Source organism: Pyrenophora tritici-repentis, chromosome 3 (assembly GCF_003171515.1).
Source record: "Pyrenophora tritici-repentis strain M4 chromosome 3, whole genome shotgun sequence".
Classification (NCBI taxonomy): domain Eukaryota; kingdom Fungi; phylum Ascomycota; class Dothideomycetes; order Pleosporales; family Pleosporaceae; genus Pyrenophora; species Pyrenophora tritici-repentis.
The window spans coordinates 1,514,794-1,530,621 of record NC_089392.1 but is presented as its reverse complement, the minus strand read 5'-3'; the positions used below and the strand labels follow the sequence as shown (position 1 = coordinate 1,530,621).

The following is a 15,828-nucleotide window of genomic DNA, read 5'->3' as shown; positions in this document are numbered from 1 at the left end:
CCAAACTTTTATCCTCGAGGTGTGAATCATACCCTCAGTATCCGCACTATATAGCCGCCCTGTGTGTCTTTCGTCACTGGTATTTCTACTCACACTCGTCTTTTAATCCGTCTTGTCGCCTCGTACACATAGATAATTTCAACATGCCGATGCTCGCGGAGCCCTGGAAGAAATACCAACCATTCAAGCCATTGCACCTGCCGGACAGGACATGGCCCAACAAGACCATAGAGAAGCCACCGCGCTGGCTGTCTACTGACCTCAGAGACGGCAATCAGAGTCTGGTGGATCCCATGGTGAGTATTATAGATAGGGCCGCATCGGTTACACTGACACGGGCCTTAGGATGGCGCGCAAAAATGGGACTACTTCAACATGCTCGTAAAGCTCGGGTACAAGGAAATCGAGGTCTCGTTCCCCTCAGCCTCACAGACCGACTTCGACTTTACCCAACGCCTCATACAAACACCCGGAATCGTGCCAGACGATGTCTGGGTACAAGTCCTTTCGCCATGTCGCAAAGAACTCATTCGCCGCACCGTCGACTCCCTCAAAGGTGCTCGCAAAGCCATCCTCCACCTCTACCTCGCCACCAGCCCCTGTTTCCAGCAGATTGTCTTCGACATGAACGATGAGGAGACGATTGCCCTGGCAGTTGAGTGCACGCGATATGCGCGTGCGATAACAAAAGATGACCCTGCGCAGGTAGGCACGGAATGGGCATATGAGTTTTCACCAGAGACCTTCTCCGACTCGTCGCCCGAGTTCGTCATCAAGGTCTGCGAGGCCGTCAAGGCTGCCTGGGAGCCCAGTGTCGAGAACCCGCTCATCTTCAATCTCCCGGCTACCGTGGAGATGTCGACACCAAACGTATACGCCGACCAGATCGAATACTTTTGCAAGAACATTTCAGAGAGAGAGAAGATTTGTGTGTCGCTGCACCCGCACAACGACAGAGGCTGCGCAGTTGCGGCGGCAGAACTGGCACAGATGGCGGGCGCGGACCGAGTAGAGGGCACCCTGTTTGGCAATGGAGAGCGCACGGGAAACGTCGACCTTGTAACGCTGGGCTTGAACTTGTACACGCAAGGAATCCACCCCAAGATTGACTTTTCTGACCTCAAGTCAACCATAGACATGGTCGAGAGCTGCAACAAAATCCCAATACACCCGCGTGCACCATACGGTGGTCAACTTGTCGTGTGCGCCTTCAGTGGCTCACATCAGGACGCGATTAAGAAGGGTTTCCAGATGCGCAAGAAGAATGGCGCCACAAACGAAAGCCGGTGGCAGATCCCATACCTCCCGCTCGACCCCCAAGATATTGGCCGTACCTACGAAGCCATTATCCGTGTCAACTCCCAGAGTGGCAAGGGAGGCATTGCTTGGATTATTCAGCGCCAGCTGGAACTCGACCTACCGCGTGGTCTGCAAATCGCTTTCTCCAAGATTGTGCAAAAGGAAACCGATATGCTCGGCCGCGAACTTCTACCTACAGAGATTACCCACCTGTTCGAGGAGGCATACCATCTCAAGCGTAACCCTCGATTCTCCCTGATTGATTATGAGATCAAGGCCGACCGTTCAGAAACGCCCCAGCCCCCACAAGATGGCCGAACAGTCAGTAGCCGTAATTTGCGCCGTATCTTTAATGGTGTAATCGAGATTGACGGACAGGAACACAAGATCCAAGGATCAGGCAACGGTGCACTGTCATCTTTGGCTGATGCACTCAGGAGTCTGGGTATCGACCTGGATGTTGTGGACTACAACGAACACACCATCGGTACGAGCAAGGACGCAAAAGCAGCAACGTATATTGGATGCACAGCTGCACAGAGCAGTCAAAAGGTTTGGGGTGTAGGAATTCACCACGATGTAGTCCAGGCATCTCTGATTGCCATGTTGAGTGCTGCTTCTTCAGTAAGTCTATTTGCTACTCTTCAGTGAGGCCCCGTGCTAATGAAGCCTAGTTCCTTTCATCGAGACCATCAACCCCCATCCCGTTCCGCCCCAAACGATCAAATACCCTCGAGATCCCCAGCCCCAACTCAAGTCCGACGAGAACCGGAAAGCAAGCAAATGGTAGCTCGATAGTGGATAAGCTGGAGGCTGCTGTCAGTGGCAATTAGGCAGATACCAAGAGCGCTTGTGTGTAAATGATTCAAAGTTGCTTTGTTGTGCATAATAAATATGGCATTGGTTGGGAAAGACATGAAAACGGTGTTCAAAAGTGTTACATGGGTTTGTCAGATCTGTTGAGATATCCTAGAATAACCGGATACGCATTTTGTCCATGACTCTTCTTAGTGCCCATTCACGTCAGTCCTTCATCTATGCATGTCCACTATTGCTTGTTTTATGTAATGCCGACATCGGCGTCTTTCTATCGAACGCTTACCACCGGCTCAAAGGAATACAGATGTGGATTCTGATCAGATACGACTCATTGAGCATGTCAAACATTCCGACATCGTTCTTGTCAGTGCAGCAATCACTACACACCTTATTCCTTTCCAGCATCAAGAGAGTCCACCAGCTCATCTTTCCCTATCCACAATAAAAAAAGAAGAGAAGAAAAATGGGTTCCGATTCCAGCGACAACGTCCCCCCCTCCCCAGCCTACTTCCCCACCTCCGCCTCGTCCCCCCTCCACCCCCAACCGCCCTCTACACCTCTTTAAAAACCCTCCCTCCCACCTCCCTCCACACCACCCTCTCCTTCCTCATCCCTCCCCGCAGCGGAAAAGCCTGGCACGTCCCCGCCGGCTCCCTCTTTCGCCTATCCACGCCCCAAGGACCCCAAGTCGGCGACCTAAACATCTGGAACGCACATGACCCACGCGAGCGATTCTGGGCCGCTCGTACAAGACAGTTGCAGAGTAGCCATGTCAAGGAAGGGGATCGGTTGTGGAGTTGTCTCCCGTTCATGAGACCGTTGTGTGGGGTGATTGATGATGGGTGTGAGATAGGTGATGTTGGGAGGGAGGAGAAGAGGGATGCCAGGGGTGGTGTTACTAAATGGGGTGGGAGGTGTCATGATTTGTTGGGGACGAGGTGTGATCCTTATGGTACGTTGACTTTATGTTCTCCCAAAGAAGTATATACATGTAGAGGAAGTGAGAGAAAGGCCGTTGTGATAAACAGAAATTCCATCGGTCGATCAACTAAAACCACATGATAGTTAATAACATGCTCTCCTCAACATCCTACAACTACCACTGCCACTCCAACCTCGTCCGCGCTGTTCTTCCCCACGGTCTCACGGAATACGACGTCCATGACGTGCTCAATGTGTTTCAAGTCACGGGTCTTGACTCTCAAGGGCGGTACTTTATGGAAGCTAGTCCCGCGATGGAAGATAGTTATATTACTTTCTTCGCGGAACAGGATTTGCTTTGTGCGTTGAGTACGTGCCCGGGAGGTGATTTAAGTAGGTGGGGGTGGCATCAAGCCGAGGAGGAAAAGGAACAGGGAGAGGGGATGAAGAGTACTTGTAGACCGATTGAAGTGGAGGTAATGGAGGTTTTGGATAAGGCGGTGTTGGAAGAGTGGAAGAGGCCGGAGAGGAGTGGGTATAGGGGGATGCATGGGATGGGTGTTCCGGAGGGAGAGGTTTAGACATGATGTATCTTTCCATGTCAACCATATTGTCTTGAGAAATTGATACGTGAAAAAAAAGTATATTCAAGAACTTTATGTATACAGTCCTCTGATGTTCATACTCTTGTCAACGCAGTTTACAACTTCACACCACCATGTATCTTGCCCCCATCAAGCACAATCGTATCACCGTTGACATGCCCACCTGCCCGACTGCTCAGAAACACAACCGCAGCAGCAATATCCTCTGGCCGACCCACTCGTCCGTTCGGGCTAGCCTTGCCCAGCGCTTCCTCTCCACCTGCCTTTTCCATCAGCCCAGCCGCCATCTTGCTCATGAAGAACCCGGGTGCGATGCCGTTGACGAGGATGCGGCGTGGTCCCAGCTCAACAGCGAGGTTGCGGACGAGATGTAGCACGGCGGCTTTGGAGGCGGCGTAAGAGTACGTGCCCGATTCATCGCCAACGGACGCTGTGGCGATTCCAGCAACGCTACCAGTGACGATGACGCGGGAGGGCTCTTCTCGTGTCGCGGATTTGGCGAGGAGGGGAGCGAATCTGGGAGTTTTGTCAGTATAACGTCGAATCATGCCTGAAGAGAGTCATACTTCTGTATCGTGAAAAACACGCCCTTGACATTCAAGTCCATGACCCTATCCCATCCATTCTTCTCGTCCACCTCATCGAACCGGCTTCCCCAGGTAGCTCCTGCATTTGCAAACAAGATATCAACGTGATCCGTATGCTTTGCTACTTCGGCGACCAGCCGTTCGATATCAGCAACCTTGGAGCTGTCGGCGGGTATCGAATATGCGGTTGCGCCGGGCTGTTTGTTGGGCAACGCATTGAGGGCAGCGACGGCTTCGGTGCAGGCGCTAGCTTTGCGCGAGGTGATGAAGACTTTGGAGCAGCCGGCTTGGAGGAGGCTGAGAGGATGTTAGTGGTTGTGGCGGGTTGTGAGGTTTGAATGTACCCAGATGCAGCGTGTAATCCCAGACCTCGCGATCCGCCGCTTACAACGGCGACTTTGCCTTTGAGACTGAAGATGTTTGAAAAGTCCTGGAGCTGGACATCTCGTTCTGCCGGGGTAGACATGATGGCGGTTATCTTGCCGGCGAGTTCGTGAAGGTTACAATGAGATTTTACACTGGCAATGGATCGACAGGAAAAGTCCGACGGCGATGAATGTTTAAGTTTGTGGGCTTGAATGAGTTGCTGAAGCGTACCAATTCTCTGTTGTTGCTGCCGTCGTGATGCGACCGAGGTGTTAGCGCAGGACAGGCGATGCTTGAGGTACGTTGTACCGAGGCACGAAATGACGCTAGCTATGAGGGGTAATAGGAAGTTCAATGGGTCGCGCCTCGATAGTGATTGATGGTTTGTGTGGTTCTGCCTAGGCGCGGGTATGACGGACTGGAAAACATGATGAAAGATAGTTATCGTATGTGTACAAGCGACGAGAATGATGTGGTCGTTGGGAAGTGTGTCGAGCAATGGGGTTGTTTGAAGCAGACTCTAATTGATGTCGACTACACACATAGTCATTTTGGATCATCGTATGCGACTACCCAGAAATCTAGTACGGGGAGATAACGACCATTAATTCGTGTATACAAGGAAGGACCACTTCATCTGGTACGGCAGCCGTGGATTTCCAGCAACATGAAGGCGTCCTGCGCCTGCTCATGTTCTGGATGCTCCTTCCTTTGCTATAGATGGCTGGTGCACCGCGACAAGAGTCTGTGGCTCTTTGGAAAGGATTCTTGTCTGTTCGGCTCACTGCTGACAGCATCGAGGTAAAGTGAGGCCGGAGATAGCTGGTCATTTACTGCGTGGTTGTTGGTTCCTGTGGGACTTGGCAAACTAGCAGGTTGTGTACAGTACACCCGGGCAGAAGTTTTGCCCAAGAAAGTTCGGATATTGCAGGACATATGTGGTAGACGATCAGCGCGTCGACGAAAGCTATTTTGACGCTGCTCGCCGACCCGGCACAAAAGCCGCCAAATGTACACGTCGTCACGTCGCCACTCTACTCCAACACGACTCCAAATTGCGCACGTCTTGCCCCCACCGACCAGCAACAAGCTTTGCCATTCTCCGAGGCCCTAAAGGATTTTCTGCATGAGATCTCATCGGGTACTGACACCTGTGGATCGGCGTTGTTGGAAACCGCCAGGCGAGAGATCGGCGGCGGAAATGGAGCCTGTCACCAACGGCGTCTTATCAAAGGGCCGATCACGCACATGTCAAGCTCACAGCTCGGGCTGCACCACTCAACCCTCGCACTCGCGTCTGCCAAGATGTCGTCGGCCCTGTCTCGCAGTCTCAGTCTCAGTCTCGCACTCGCAGCTCGCACACGGCAGGAGCGGCTTCGCAGCGGGCTACACCCTCGACCATGCCAGCCCAGCCTGCTCGCAACCCCATCGGTTGCCTTCCTGAGACGGAAGCTACCGACCCGCCAGGGGCCACGCAATCATAGACGATCCCACACCACCGAGTCAGCACCTTTGTAGATCCTGAAGACTTTGTTTACCCAGCATCCTCCTTGAACGAGGCAGTCCAGGCATGCAGTCAACAGGGACAACATGGAATCAATACTCGTCGGCAGGCTGCGGATGTTACCGTTGTGTCGTCGACTCCACGCGACATGTGCGACGATGCACACGATATAAAAAAGACTAACATTTCGGAGTCAAAGAATGCCCGTTCCCGACTGGGAGTGTGGAAGACTTGGGCGTGGCGCGCATGGCCTGCGCACGGCCAGATCAACATGCTCAAAGACTCAACACATGTCACGGCCAGCTAAGATTGCTCCTCGTTCGCGCGGACGCTACAACCTTCTATGCCGTGTATCAGAAACATGACCCTTTCTTCGATACAGTCCGGCCCAAAGTCTCGTAGGGCGCCAGATCCGCCCTGCCTGTCCGGCAACTGCTGTCAGCTTCAGGTGGCGACGCCTAAGCCTAACGCCGCGGTCTAGACGGAACACTTCGGCAGTTGGAAGTAGGTTTCCACCCACCTAGACCAGGTTTTCGGTCTCCTTGGCACCGGATTGCTTTCCATGTCTCTTGTGACTGGCCGGGGTCACTGTCACGCCAAGCGTGAAATGACAGACTAGCAACTAACAATACTAGCCCCGCCTGCGGGTCTTCCGGGACGGACGCGGACACGCGCAGCGAGCGTGGGGAAACACGTTTTGCAGGCGTGCCATTGCCATACATGTTGTTTTTGACGCGTGCCGCACATGTCAGGGTTTCTCCCCGGCAACGCTGCTTGTCCTGTGTCCATGATCCCGAACGTTGTTCTAGACGACGAGGAAGCAGCTCAACACCTGTGGGTCCATGATTGGTATGGAAATTATCACCCACGTAAGTACTGTATCTAGCAAGGAACGTGGCCAGCCCTATGTCAGATGCACAGACAAATCGGAATCCTTACGGTAATTCCAGTGGCTGTGGCTTGCCGCGTACGGCGACTTCGCCGCTCAACGTGCTGTGGCTAAGCAGGTCTGGTTACAGTATCCGCTGCCCCAAACCTTAAGGGGCGAGAGACTGCTTCGCTAGTGAATCACCATACCACGCTTGTTGCCTTGTCGGTGAGGGACAAAATACGGTTGTACGCCTCTTCTGCCAGCCTTTCTTCCCGCCCCTACCTATTCACCCGAGCAAATTCTCTTGCTGTAGACGAACCGCGTGCTCTCGCCATGGCTGCACGCTTTAGCGAAAAGCCCCCAATCCCTCATGCAGGTAGACCCCTGCCAAAATCTCGCCGAAAGGGTATGCCTTACACACTTTGGGTGAAGCGATGTGGACCTTTTGGCGATTAGGCACGAACCGACCATCTTCTGGAACATGAGGCTTCACTTGCAAAGCTAGCCGTAGTGGATGTCTCCCACCCGGACCTACATCCGACCTGACGACGGAGCTGAAAGCCCGCGTGGTATTCGAACTAGAGCACTCGCTTCGCATCGTCCCGAGTGACCAACGTCGCCAGCTGTACCCACTCTACGATGCCATTGGGTTGTATTCACGAAACACAAAGCACGTTGCTGAACACCGCTTCTATCGGCCCACCCTTAACGGGAGCCAAAACACCATCTTTAGGCGTTTTTGATACTATCTACCCATAATAAACTCCGACTTTCCAACTGCCCGGTAGATGCAATGCCCATGTACCTAGTTGAGTGTTACTGTTGGTAAAGACTTGCGGAAGTACCCCGTCGTTCCAGGATCCTACAAAACTAGCCAGCGTCACCGAAGCTACTTCCTAATCCAGCACCTATCGCAAAGTGTGACACATGCCGCGGAAGAGTTACATTTGCTAATCCCTGCGTCGTTCATTGCATTCGTCCGATATTGAAAGGTATGGTGGCGACTAGGCCCGGCCCTTCTACCGTCTCACCAAGAGCTGTGCCGAGACCACTTGCATTCGGGAACTGATCTTTCTAGTATTACGACTTGGAGACCCGCCCCATACGAAAGCGACAGATTACCAAACCTTCACTTCATCGGATACTTGCCGAGATTTTATCATTATTCCCACGACCCTTGCCGTCTGCTGAACCCCTTCTCACCTCCCTCTAGCCTTGTTCTCCCGTGTCCATACACCCAGCAGACATCGTTTTCGTGGCCCACTCCAATCAACCTGCTCGCTGTTTCTAGCCCAAAGCTTTGGCATCTCCCTTGACCGAGCGGTTGGCTGACAACAATCGCTCAAGCGACACCGAACACCCGACAACTACGCTTCCAGCCTGTATATCCGAACCGTCTAACCTACCAAACTCGATGCCCGCTTGTACGGCTTCTCCACTCTAGCTGAGAGGCACTTAGTCATCGTGCCCCATCTATCACCTGCACTCTGCGTCAAGCCAGCGTGATGCGCTGAACATCTGCTCCTATTGGCTCGTCACAGATACCCCCGGTGCCACGAGGTGCTCGTATCGTTGGGCAATTCCGAGTAGCGTCCTGCTCGGCTGTTACCGAAGAGCTCCTTCCCCACAACACCTGTCTTATCTGCAGCTCTTCCAGTCCCAAGTGGCAGTGACACCCAAAGGCTCGGGCCCACGTCAAGTGGATGACATGTCTTCCACCACGCGCACAACTCCACCGAATGCAAACGGGCAATCATCACAGACTATGGTACCTCCACCAAATCCATTTGCTATGAAGCAGCCGTACATCCACCCGACTACGCTCCCTACTCCCAATGTGCCCCAAATCGGCTCCAGGTCCCCGGGATACTCGTCACACTCATACAGTCACTCTACGTCACCAAGCACCGCCTCTGGTAGTCTGCCAGAGCTTCAAAACCACGATGGTGCTGGTTCGATGAGATCGCCTACTCAGATGTCCTCTGCGAACCTAAATGCGCAGAAGCGAGCATACAGGCAGCGACGGAAAGATCCTTCGTGTGACGCCTGTCGAGAACGCAAAGTGAAGGTACGTTTTACATGATATGGGCCGCTTGTATGTCTCTGAGCGAGAAACATCAATTCAACATGCTCTCAAAGTATGCGACTAGAAATCAGGGACTCCAATGTCATTAGAAGTCCACAAGCTCAAGTTTTATATTGACTATTCGGCAATGGGGAGTCCCAACTGAGCTGGAGAGCAGCGGAATAGAGCGCGCCTACTCAGTATATAAGCCTTATAGGCGAATATCCATGACTATATGCTAGTGCGAGACATTGGACGGACATTCTGAGAACGTATCTGACTAACCGCTACTCCAGTGCGATGCTACGGAGACTTCGGCCTGCTCAGAATGTTCGAGTCGTAACCACAGGTGTCAGTTCACAAAAGAAACCAATCGCCGAATGTCCTCGATCAAGTACGTAGCCATCATGTGCGGTAGTATGCCCAATGAATGCTTATTTGGTATAGACAGGTTCAAGACCTCCAGAGTCAGATTGCCGAGTTAACTCAGGTCAACTCCCAGCTACGAACCAAAGTTTCGGACAAGGACCCGTTAGAAGCCGATCGGACGGATATGAAGCGAAGATACTCTGAAGCACACGTTGGCGCCACATCAGGACCGCAGCGAATGTCTGTACCAGTCTTGCACAATTTCGATCACGTCCGCACCAACATCATATCGTATGCTCAGGGTGTATTCAGCACGCCTCACGGAAATCACGGCCACGGTGTTGAGTCGAGTTGGCATATGCCAGAAGTACCCTTACGGACGGATTTTGTATATTTTTCCCAGGCGTATCATGTTACAATACATGAGTCGTATCCTGCAGTTCATTGGCCCACATTTCAACTTGAGGTAGACGCCGTTTATGCGTCAAGGAGCTTTGAAGGCAGACCGCGTGCATGGATTGGTTTATTCTTTGCAATACTAGCTTGCGGTACCTTGCGACCCAGGACTGATCGCCCAATGTCTCCTTCTGTAACATCAACAGGTCAGGCAATGTTCGAAATTGCAACTTCCGCCGTTCAGCCTTGGCCCCAGGATCTTTCCGTCACACATGCGCAAGCGGCACTGGTACTGAGTATATATGCGTCTGAGAGCAACATGCGCTCGGTTAGCTCCATGTGGCTTGCGTCTGCCGTAAGAATTGCGCAAGAGTTACAAATCTGTCCTGAAGTCGATTGCTGGTCGGCTGTTGTGGGAGAAACACGGCGAAGGCTGTGGTGGGCCATTTATGTGCGCGACAGGTAACACATTGACCCGTAGATCTTATTTACGTATATCGCTAATATTGACACAGAATCACGTCTCTGGAAACAAGTAGACCAATGCTTATCCACGAAGACGACTGTGAAATCTCGCTCCCATCTTCGTCGGCCGACCACTACATTACACCCAACGGCTCGTTTCGAGGGATTCCGGAGCCTGTTCCATGTACTGGCTTTTTGGCTACAATACAGATAACCCGCTCATACGCACCATTATCTCAGGCGCTGAAGTCGAGCGTCATCATGCCAAAGACGTTGCAAAACTTTGATGAGCAGTTGCGTTCAAAGTTACTAATACTCCCAGAAACCTACAAACCAGATTCAGATGGTTACTTCGACTCGAAAGGATTACCCACCGTCTTCGCCGTACTCTCTGCTCGATTTCATCTCTACAGACGCAACTTCAGCCCCGTCTCCGGTCCGAACGAACGAACGAACGCATTGAATCGCTGCGTCTCTGTCGCTGAGGACACATCGAAGTACGTCTCGAGAGTGCTGCATAATCCCGTAATGCAAGATGCTGGGAAGAACTGGGCAGAAAGAGTGGCTTTGATTGCGAGCAACACGGTTTGTTTGCACTTGTGGCGGTGCATTCTAGTGTTGTGCTTCCGAAGCGAGTACGATGCTGCGCTCATGTGCTTGCATCTTTCAAAGGCTATTGGAAACCTGCGCAAGATTAACGTTGGCTGTGGGAGACACATCGGATTCGTTTTAGACCGGTTACTGGATCGAGTGCGCAGCGGCCACGGAAGCATCCAACAACTTGAACGGGACGAAGAGATGATCGCATACGTCAGTGGTGATGCTCAAAGTAGCCTAGAGCATTCTTGGGTTTGGTCAGGCACGGATTTGGCCTTGTCAACCTCACAGGATGTGTTTCCTGGTGCTCCGCGACAGTCAGGAGGTGATGAGCCGATGAGAGACGCGCTACCCTACCGACCGTCATCTTCTACACCAACGAACGGCACGACAGATTGGGATGAGTGGGCAAAGATTGAGCATACAGTGCGTCAATTGATGGGCGAACATGTCCATCGAAACACGCAGCCATCATCCTATTATCTACCACCGCACAACCCTGTGAAGCGTGTACAACTGGCTACGGATATTCTCTCACCGCCGAAGACAACAGCGAACCCAAGCCCGACGCCATCTAGTACAAGTCGTATCAGCATTGCGAACATTATATAGGGTAGGAAGGAAAGCTGGATAACATGGAGGTGTGCACTTGCATGTTGGTGATGTCCATTTTGGGGCAAATATGTTCCGAATGTCGTGCCGATACGCGACAGGGAACAGTTGTAGGGAAATAATCTGTTTTACTTGCCGCATCTATCAAGATGTACAAGAACATCAGTGTTTCCTGCAGGCATAACGTGGCAGCCTTACAAAAGCACGTCCTCGGGTCGATCTCCCGTCAAGAATCGGGATCAGCAAGTTCTGGGCAACAAGAACGGAGCATGCCGAGCGCATGATCCATGTTATGTAAAACCTGGAGGGTATATCTAGGTCTCTCTTAAGTTGCTTTTTGGTAACGGTTCAATTAATTTACTTAGTCATCCATAATATGCGCTACTAGCGGAGTGTAGCAAGCAGCCATACACTCGGCGACATGTTTTTATTGCCACGGCACCTGATAAAGTTCGGGCATGTCTAGCACTTTCTATAAAAGCTGTTTAAATTCACGATAGAGTCTGCCATGATTCAGATTTTGAGTAATCTGACTGTGTTATCACCGCATGACGATGTAGACACTCGAGAAACCGATTGTACAGCATATTCAGCACTGACAGAAGTTGGCTGAATTGGTGTCTTGGGACGTCTTGCCAGCAACCCTATTTCTCAGCACTACCCAACCCACCCAATCAGTACTTCCCACGAGGTTCCAGGCGTTCTTACTCTGCAGCAGAGGGTTACTACTGTGTATCGAAACTGGGCGGGTTCGTGCAGGCGCTGTGCTGCCGTGCGAATATGTTTCGTAACTAGGAGTGTGAAACCCTTGTAGTAGCTGATGGCGAACGCTTTAGCACCTTTCAAATTTGAATGATCATCACATAACTGTGCTTAATCCCGAAGTTTTGACAGTTCACGTCAGATCGTTCCTGGGCCTCCCGCTGCATCCGCCCAACCCCGCACTTAGTCAGCCTACAAAAGGCTAGCCGATTACTGCGAGTGGAGTGGCAGGTGAAAGGCGGTGTAGAATCCAGGGTCGCTAGGGCGAACAAGCTTCACGGGAAAATGCTTAGCCATGCGTGGTACCCCGCCATGACACGTCTCGAAGCAGCATCATAGGCCTACGAACGTGCTCCCTTCCAGTGTTACGCGTTCCCGGGGCCAGGTAAACGCTCAATGCGGGTCCAATTCGCGAGAGATTGGCTCAGGTCATCTCGCTGTTTAATTGACGCGCCGTGAAGCGGTGGCTTGCATGAAATGGCCAGATTAGGATGCGAGCTCAGCATGGTGGGGTAGCAATGAGCGATATAACTGTACATGGCGGCTTCTCTGCTCTGTTCCTTCCTGTTCCTCCTAATCTTGTCTTATCTATCCCGGAGAGCGATCACCGGTTTCTATCGTGCATCTTTCGTATCCCCAGCTTCAACAACAACGCCAATATGGTACATATCAATCGTGTAGCCACCTCCAAGGAGATTACCGAGGAGAAGGCTCAATTTGCGGAGATCTCGGCCTCTACTACTATCAATCTCTCTCAAGAAGATGAGGCCGACGACTACACGGCGACTGTCTATGGCAGCAAGTATGCCGCTGAAGATCTGCCGAGACATGAGATGCCGGTAAGCTGATAAAGTACCTTTGCATTGCTCAAGACTGACTGTATGTAGGATCGAGAGATGCCGCCTGCGATGTACGTATAGCTCCCTCTGGGACACAAGACTAGGACTCGAATGCGTTTTTCCGCTTTTTCCAAACACAAAGCTCGTGAACATGATCGTGAATCTCATACTGAGTGATAACAGTGCCTATCGCATGATCAAGGATGACCTTACCCTCGACGGTACTCCCACTCTGAACTTGGCCTCGTTCGTCACTACATACATGGTATGTTGCCATACCCACCTTCCCTACAAGAAAAGACTGACGGAACAAACCAGGAAGATGAAGCCGAGAAGCTCATGGTGTACGTACAATAACTCTGATTCTTGCTACCACCTCACTAACGCAACCCTCGAGCGACGCCTTCTCCAAGAACTTCATCGACTACGAAGAGTACCCTGTTAGCGCCGACATCCAGAACCGTATGTATACACATCACACAATAGAGAAGAAGTTAGTAGCTGACTGGTACAAAGGATGTGTCTCCATGATTGCGAAGCTCTTCCATGCTCCAGCCGACGCGGATGCGAACACTATCGGTACTTCGACAATCGGATCGTCCGAGGCCATCATGGTCAGTATACACACACTACAATGGAAAGGGGGCTCTGAGCGCTGATTTTGTGTAGTTGGGGGTCTTAGCCATGAAGAAACTCTGGCAGAACAAGCGCAAGGCGGAGGGCAAGCCGTTCGACAAGCCCAACATGGTCATGAATTCGGCCGTCCAGGTCTGCTGGGAAGTAAGTCACTCGTTCTCTCATAATACGCGTGCAAGTTTTCGAAAATACATACTGACATTTCGTAGAAAGCGTGCCGCTACTTTGACATTGAAGAGAAGTATGTGTACTGCACAACTGATCGCTACGTGATCGACCCCAAAGAGTGTGTCGACCTTTGCGACGAGAACACCATTGGTATTTGTATGTTCCCCAAGAGCGAAGGTCATAAATTAGATGCTGACGTAGAAACCCCAGGCGCAATTCTGGGAACAACTTACACTGGCGAGTACGAAGACATCAAGGCCATCAACGATCTCCTCGTCGAGCGCGACATGGATGTCAACATCCACGTCGACGCTGCATCAGGTGGCTTTGTTGCACCATTCGTGAACCCCGGTCTTCTTTGGGATTTCCGTCTACCCAAGGTCACCACCATCAACGTCAGCGGACATAAATATGGACTCGTCTACCCGGGTGTCGGCTGGGTCATCTGGCGTGACCCCGCACACCTGCCACAAGAGCTTGTCTTCACCATCAACTACCTCGGCGCGGACCAAGCTTCATTTACGCTGAACTTCTCCCGTGGAGCATCGCAAATCATTGGACAGTACTACCAACTCATTCGTCTCGGAAAGCGTGGATACCGCAGGATAATGCTCAACCTGACGCGTATTTCGGATTATCTTGCCGCAAACCTGGAATCTTTGGGTTTCTTAATCATGAGCCAGAGGGGCGGTCAGGGTCTTCCTCTTGTTGCTTGCCGTATCGACGAAGATCTCGGCAAGATGTACGATGAGTTCGCCATGTAAGTTTTCATACTTTGTCTCGTGAGACCTCAATGCTAACCCGGATAGCGCACATCAACTCCGCGAGCGTGGATGGGTCGTACCCGCCTACACCATGGCCCCGCACTCTGAAAAGATGAAGATGCTACGTGTTGTAGTGCGCGAAGATTTCACAAAGTCTCGCTGCGACGCTTTGATTGCAGACTTCAAGCTTGCTTTGCAAACGCTGGACGCCCTTGATGCTAAGAAGATCGAAGACCAGAAACAGTATGTACTTTGCAGACATTTTCCAAAGCGAACAATGATACTGACAATCTTGTAGACATGCATTTGCCATGCGCCGCCGCTCGACACTCGTCAGCCCAATCTTCAAGAAGAACGCGACTGACCATTTCGATGAGGAGCATAGTCTACAGGCAAAGACTGGAAAAACACATGCTGTTTGCTAAATCGGTTGTTGAGAATCTGAGAGTGCTGGGTTGTGAGGAAAGACGTGAAATGAGCTTTTCGCGAAATATAGATGTAGATGAAATTAAGAATTTTCCACATCCCGTTTTATTGCTCCACCGTATCTCTTACACGTAACAGCTGATTGCATGTGGATAAAAATACAAGATTAAATGGCTTCAATATCCTCCCGAATCTAGCACATCTTTCAGACATAGGATGTATAGCTGCAAGCCTTTGATGCAGAGATCACAAATCCATCAAGCCTCGATATACTTATCGCGCTTCGTATCTTTGAATCTTGATCTAGGGGCTTACTTCGTCATCACTGCACTCGTACTCGAAGTCTCACTTCTCCCTGACCTGACAAGTTTCAACCTGAATGAAAGAAACGGTACCAACCCATCCTCATCTATATTGACGTAGGCCATGAGGAAGACCGAGATCGAGAACCGTCAAAGTTCGATACCGTCGTAAGGAATTTGGGTACATGTTAGGACGACGCCCCGAGCGGAACGAAACTTACCAGCGAAAAGGTATTGATATAGTAAGAGCTGATCACATGATTTTGTTCGACGTGACCTTACATGACGAGCACTTTCAGCAAGCACTGCTCATATATCTATCCATGTAGTATTTCTGGAATGTCGACCTCATTAATATCCCTATCTCGAAATTACCATCGCTCTGAACCGAGGGTTTCTTAGTAATTCTCAGCGAACTCATCTTGAGCCTGACTAAGAACAGGAAAGAGTGGCGT

The 15,828-nt window shown here is 51.3% G+C and overlaps 4 protein-coding genes across 4 annotated transcripts; 3 read left to right on the top strand and 1 right to left on the bottom strand.

The window, feature by feature from the left end:
• Nucleotides 1–143: 143 nt before the first annotated feature.
• Nucleotides 144–2,132, top strand: PtrM4_079470 (LeuA, Isopropylmalate-homocitrate-citramalate synthase; the record flags this gene model as incomplete). The annotated part of the gene is made up of 3 exons (XM_001940837.2): nucleotides 144–296; nucleotides 346–1,923; nucleotides 1,974–2,132. The coding sequence occupies 3 exons, from the start codon at nucleotides 144–146 to the stop codon at nucleotides 2,130–2,132; spliced, it is 1,890 nt and encodes a 629-aa protein (XP_001940872.2).
• Nucleotides 2,133–3,739: 1,607 nt separating this feature from the next.
• PtrM4_079460 (FabG, Dehydrogenase with different specificities (related to short-chain alcohol dehydrogenase)) lies at nucleotides 3,740–4,697 on the bottom strand (the record flags this gene model as incomplete). Its single annotated transcript, XM_001940835.2, has 3 exons — nucleotides 3,740–4,160; nucleotides 4,211–4,528; nucleotides 4,576–4,697. 3 exons carry the CDS (start codon nucleotides 4,695–4,697, stop codon nucleotides 3,740–3,742), a joined length of 861 nt encoding a protein of 286 aa, XP_001940870.1.
• A 3,983-nt stretch (nucleotides 4,698–8,680) lies between these two features.
• Nucleotides 8,681–11,476, top strand: PtrM4_079450 (Fungal-trans multi-domain protein; the record flags this gene model as incomplete). Its single annotated transcript, XM_001940832.1, has 4 exons — nucleotides 8,681–9,040; nucleotides 9,334–9,431; nucleotides 9,485–10,264; nucleotides 10,318–11,476. 4 exons carry the CDS (start codon nucleotides 8,681–8,683, stop codon nucleotides 11,474–11,476), a joined length of 2,397 nt encoding a protein of 798 aa, XP_001940867.1.
• A 1,421-nt stretch (nucleotides 11,477–12,897) lies between these two features.
• Nucleotides 12,898–15,070, top strand: PtrM4_079440 (GadB, Glutamate decarboxylase and related PLP-dependent protein; the record flags this gene model as incomplete). Its single annotated transcript, XM_066106381.1, has 10 exons — nucleotides 12,898–13,077; nucleotides 13,126–13,148; nucleotides 13,261–13,342; nucleotides 13,396–13,421; nucleotides 13,475–13,691; nucleotides 13,747–13,857; nucleotides 13,923–14,037; nucleotides 14,092–14,641; nucleotides 14,691–14,888; nucleotides 14,944–15,070. 10 exons carry the CDS (start codon nucleotides 12,898–12,900, stop codon nucleotides 15,068–15,070), a joined length of 1,629 nt encoding a protein of 542 aa, XP_065963319.1.
• Between the last annotated feature and the right edge of the window lie 758 nt (nucleotides 15,071–15,828).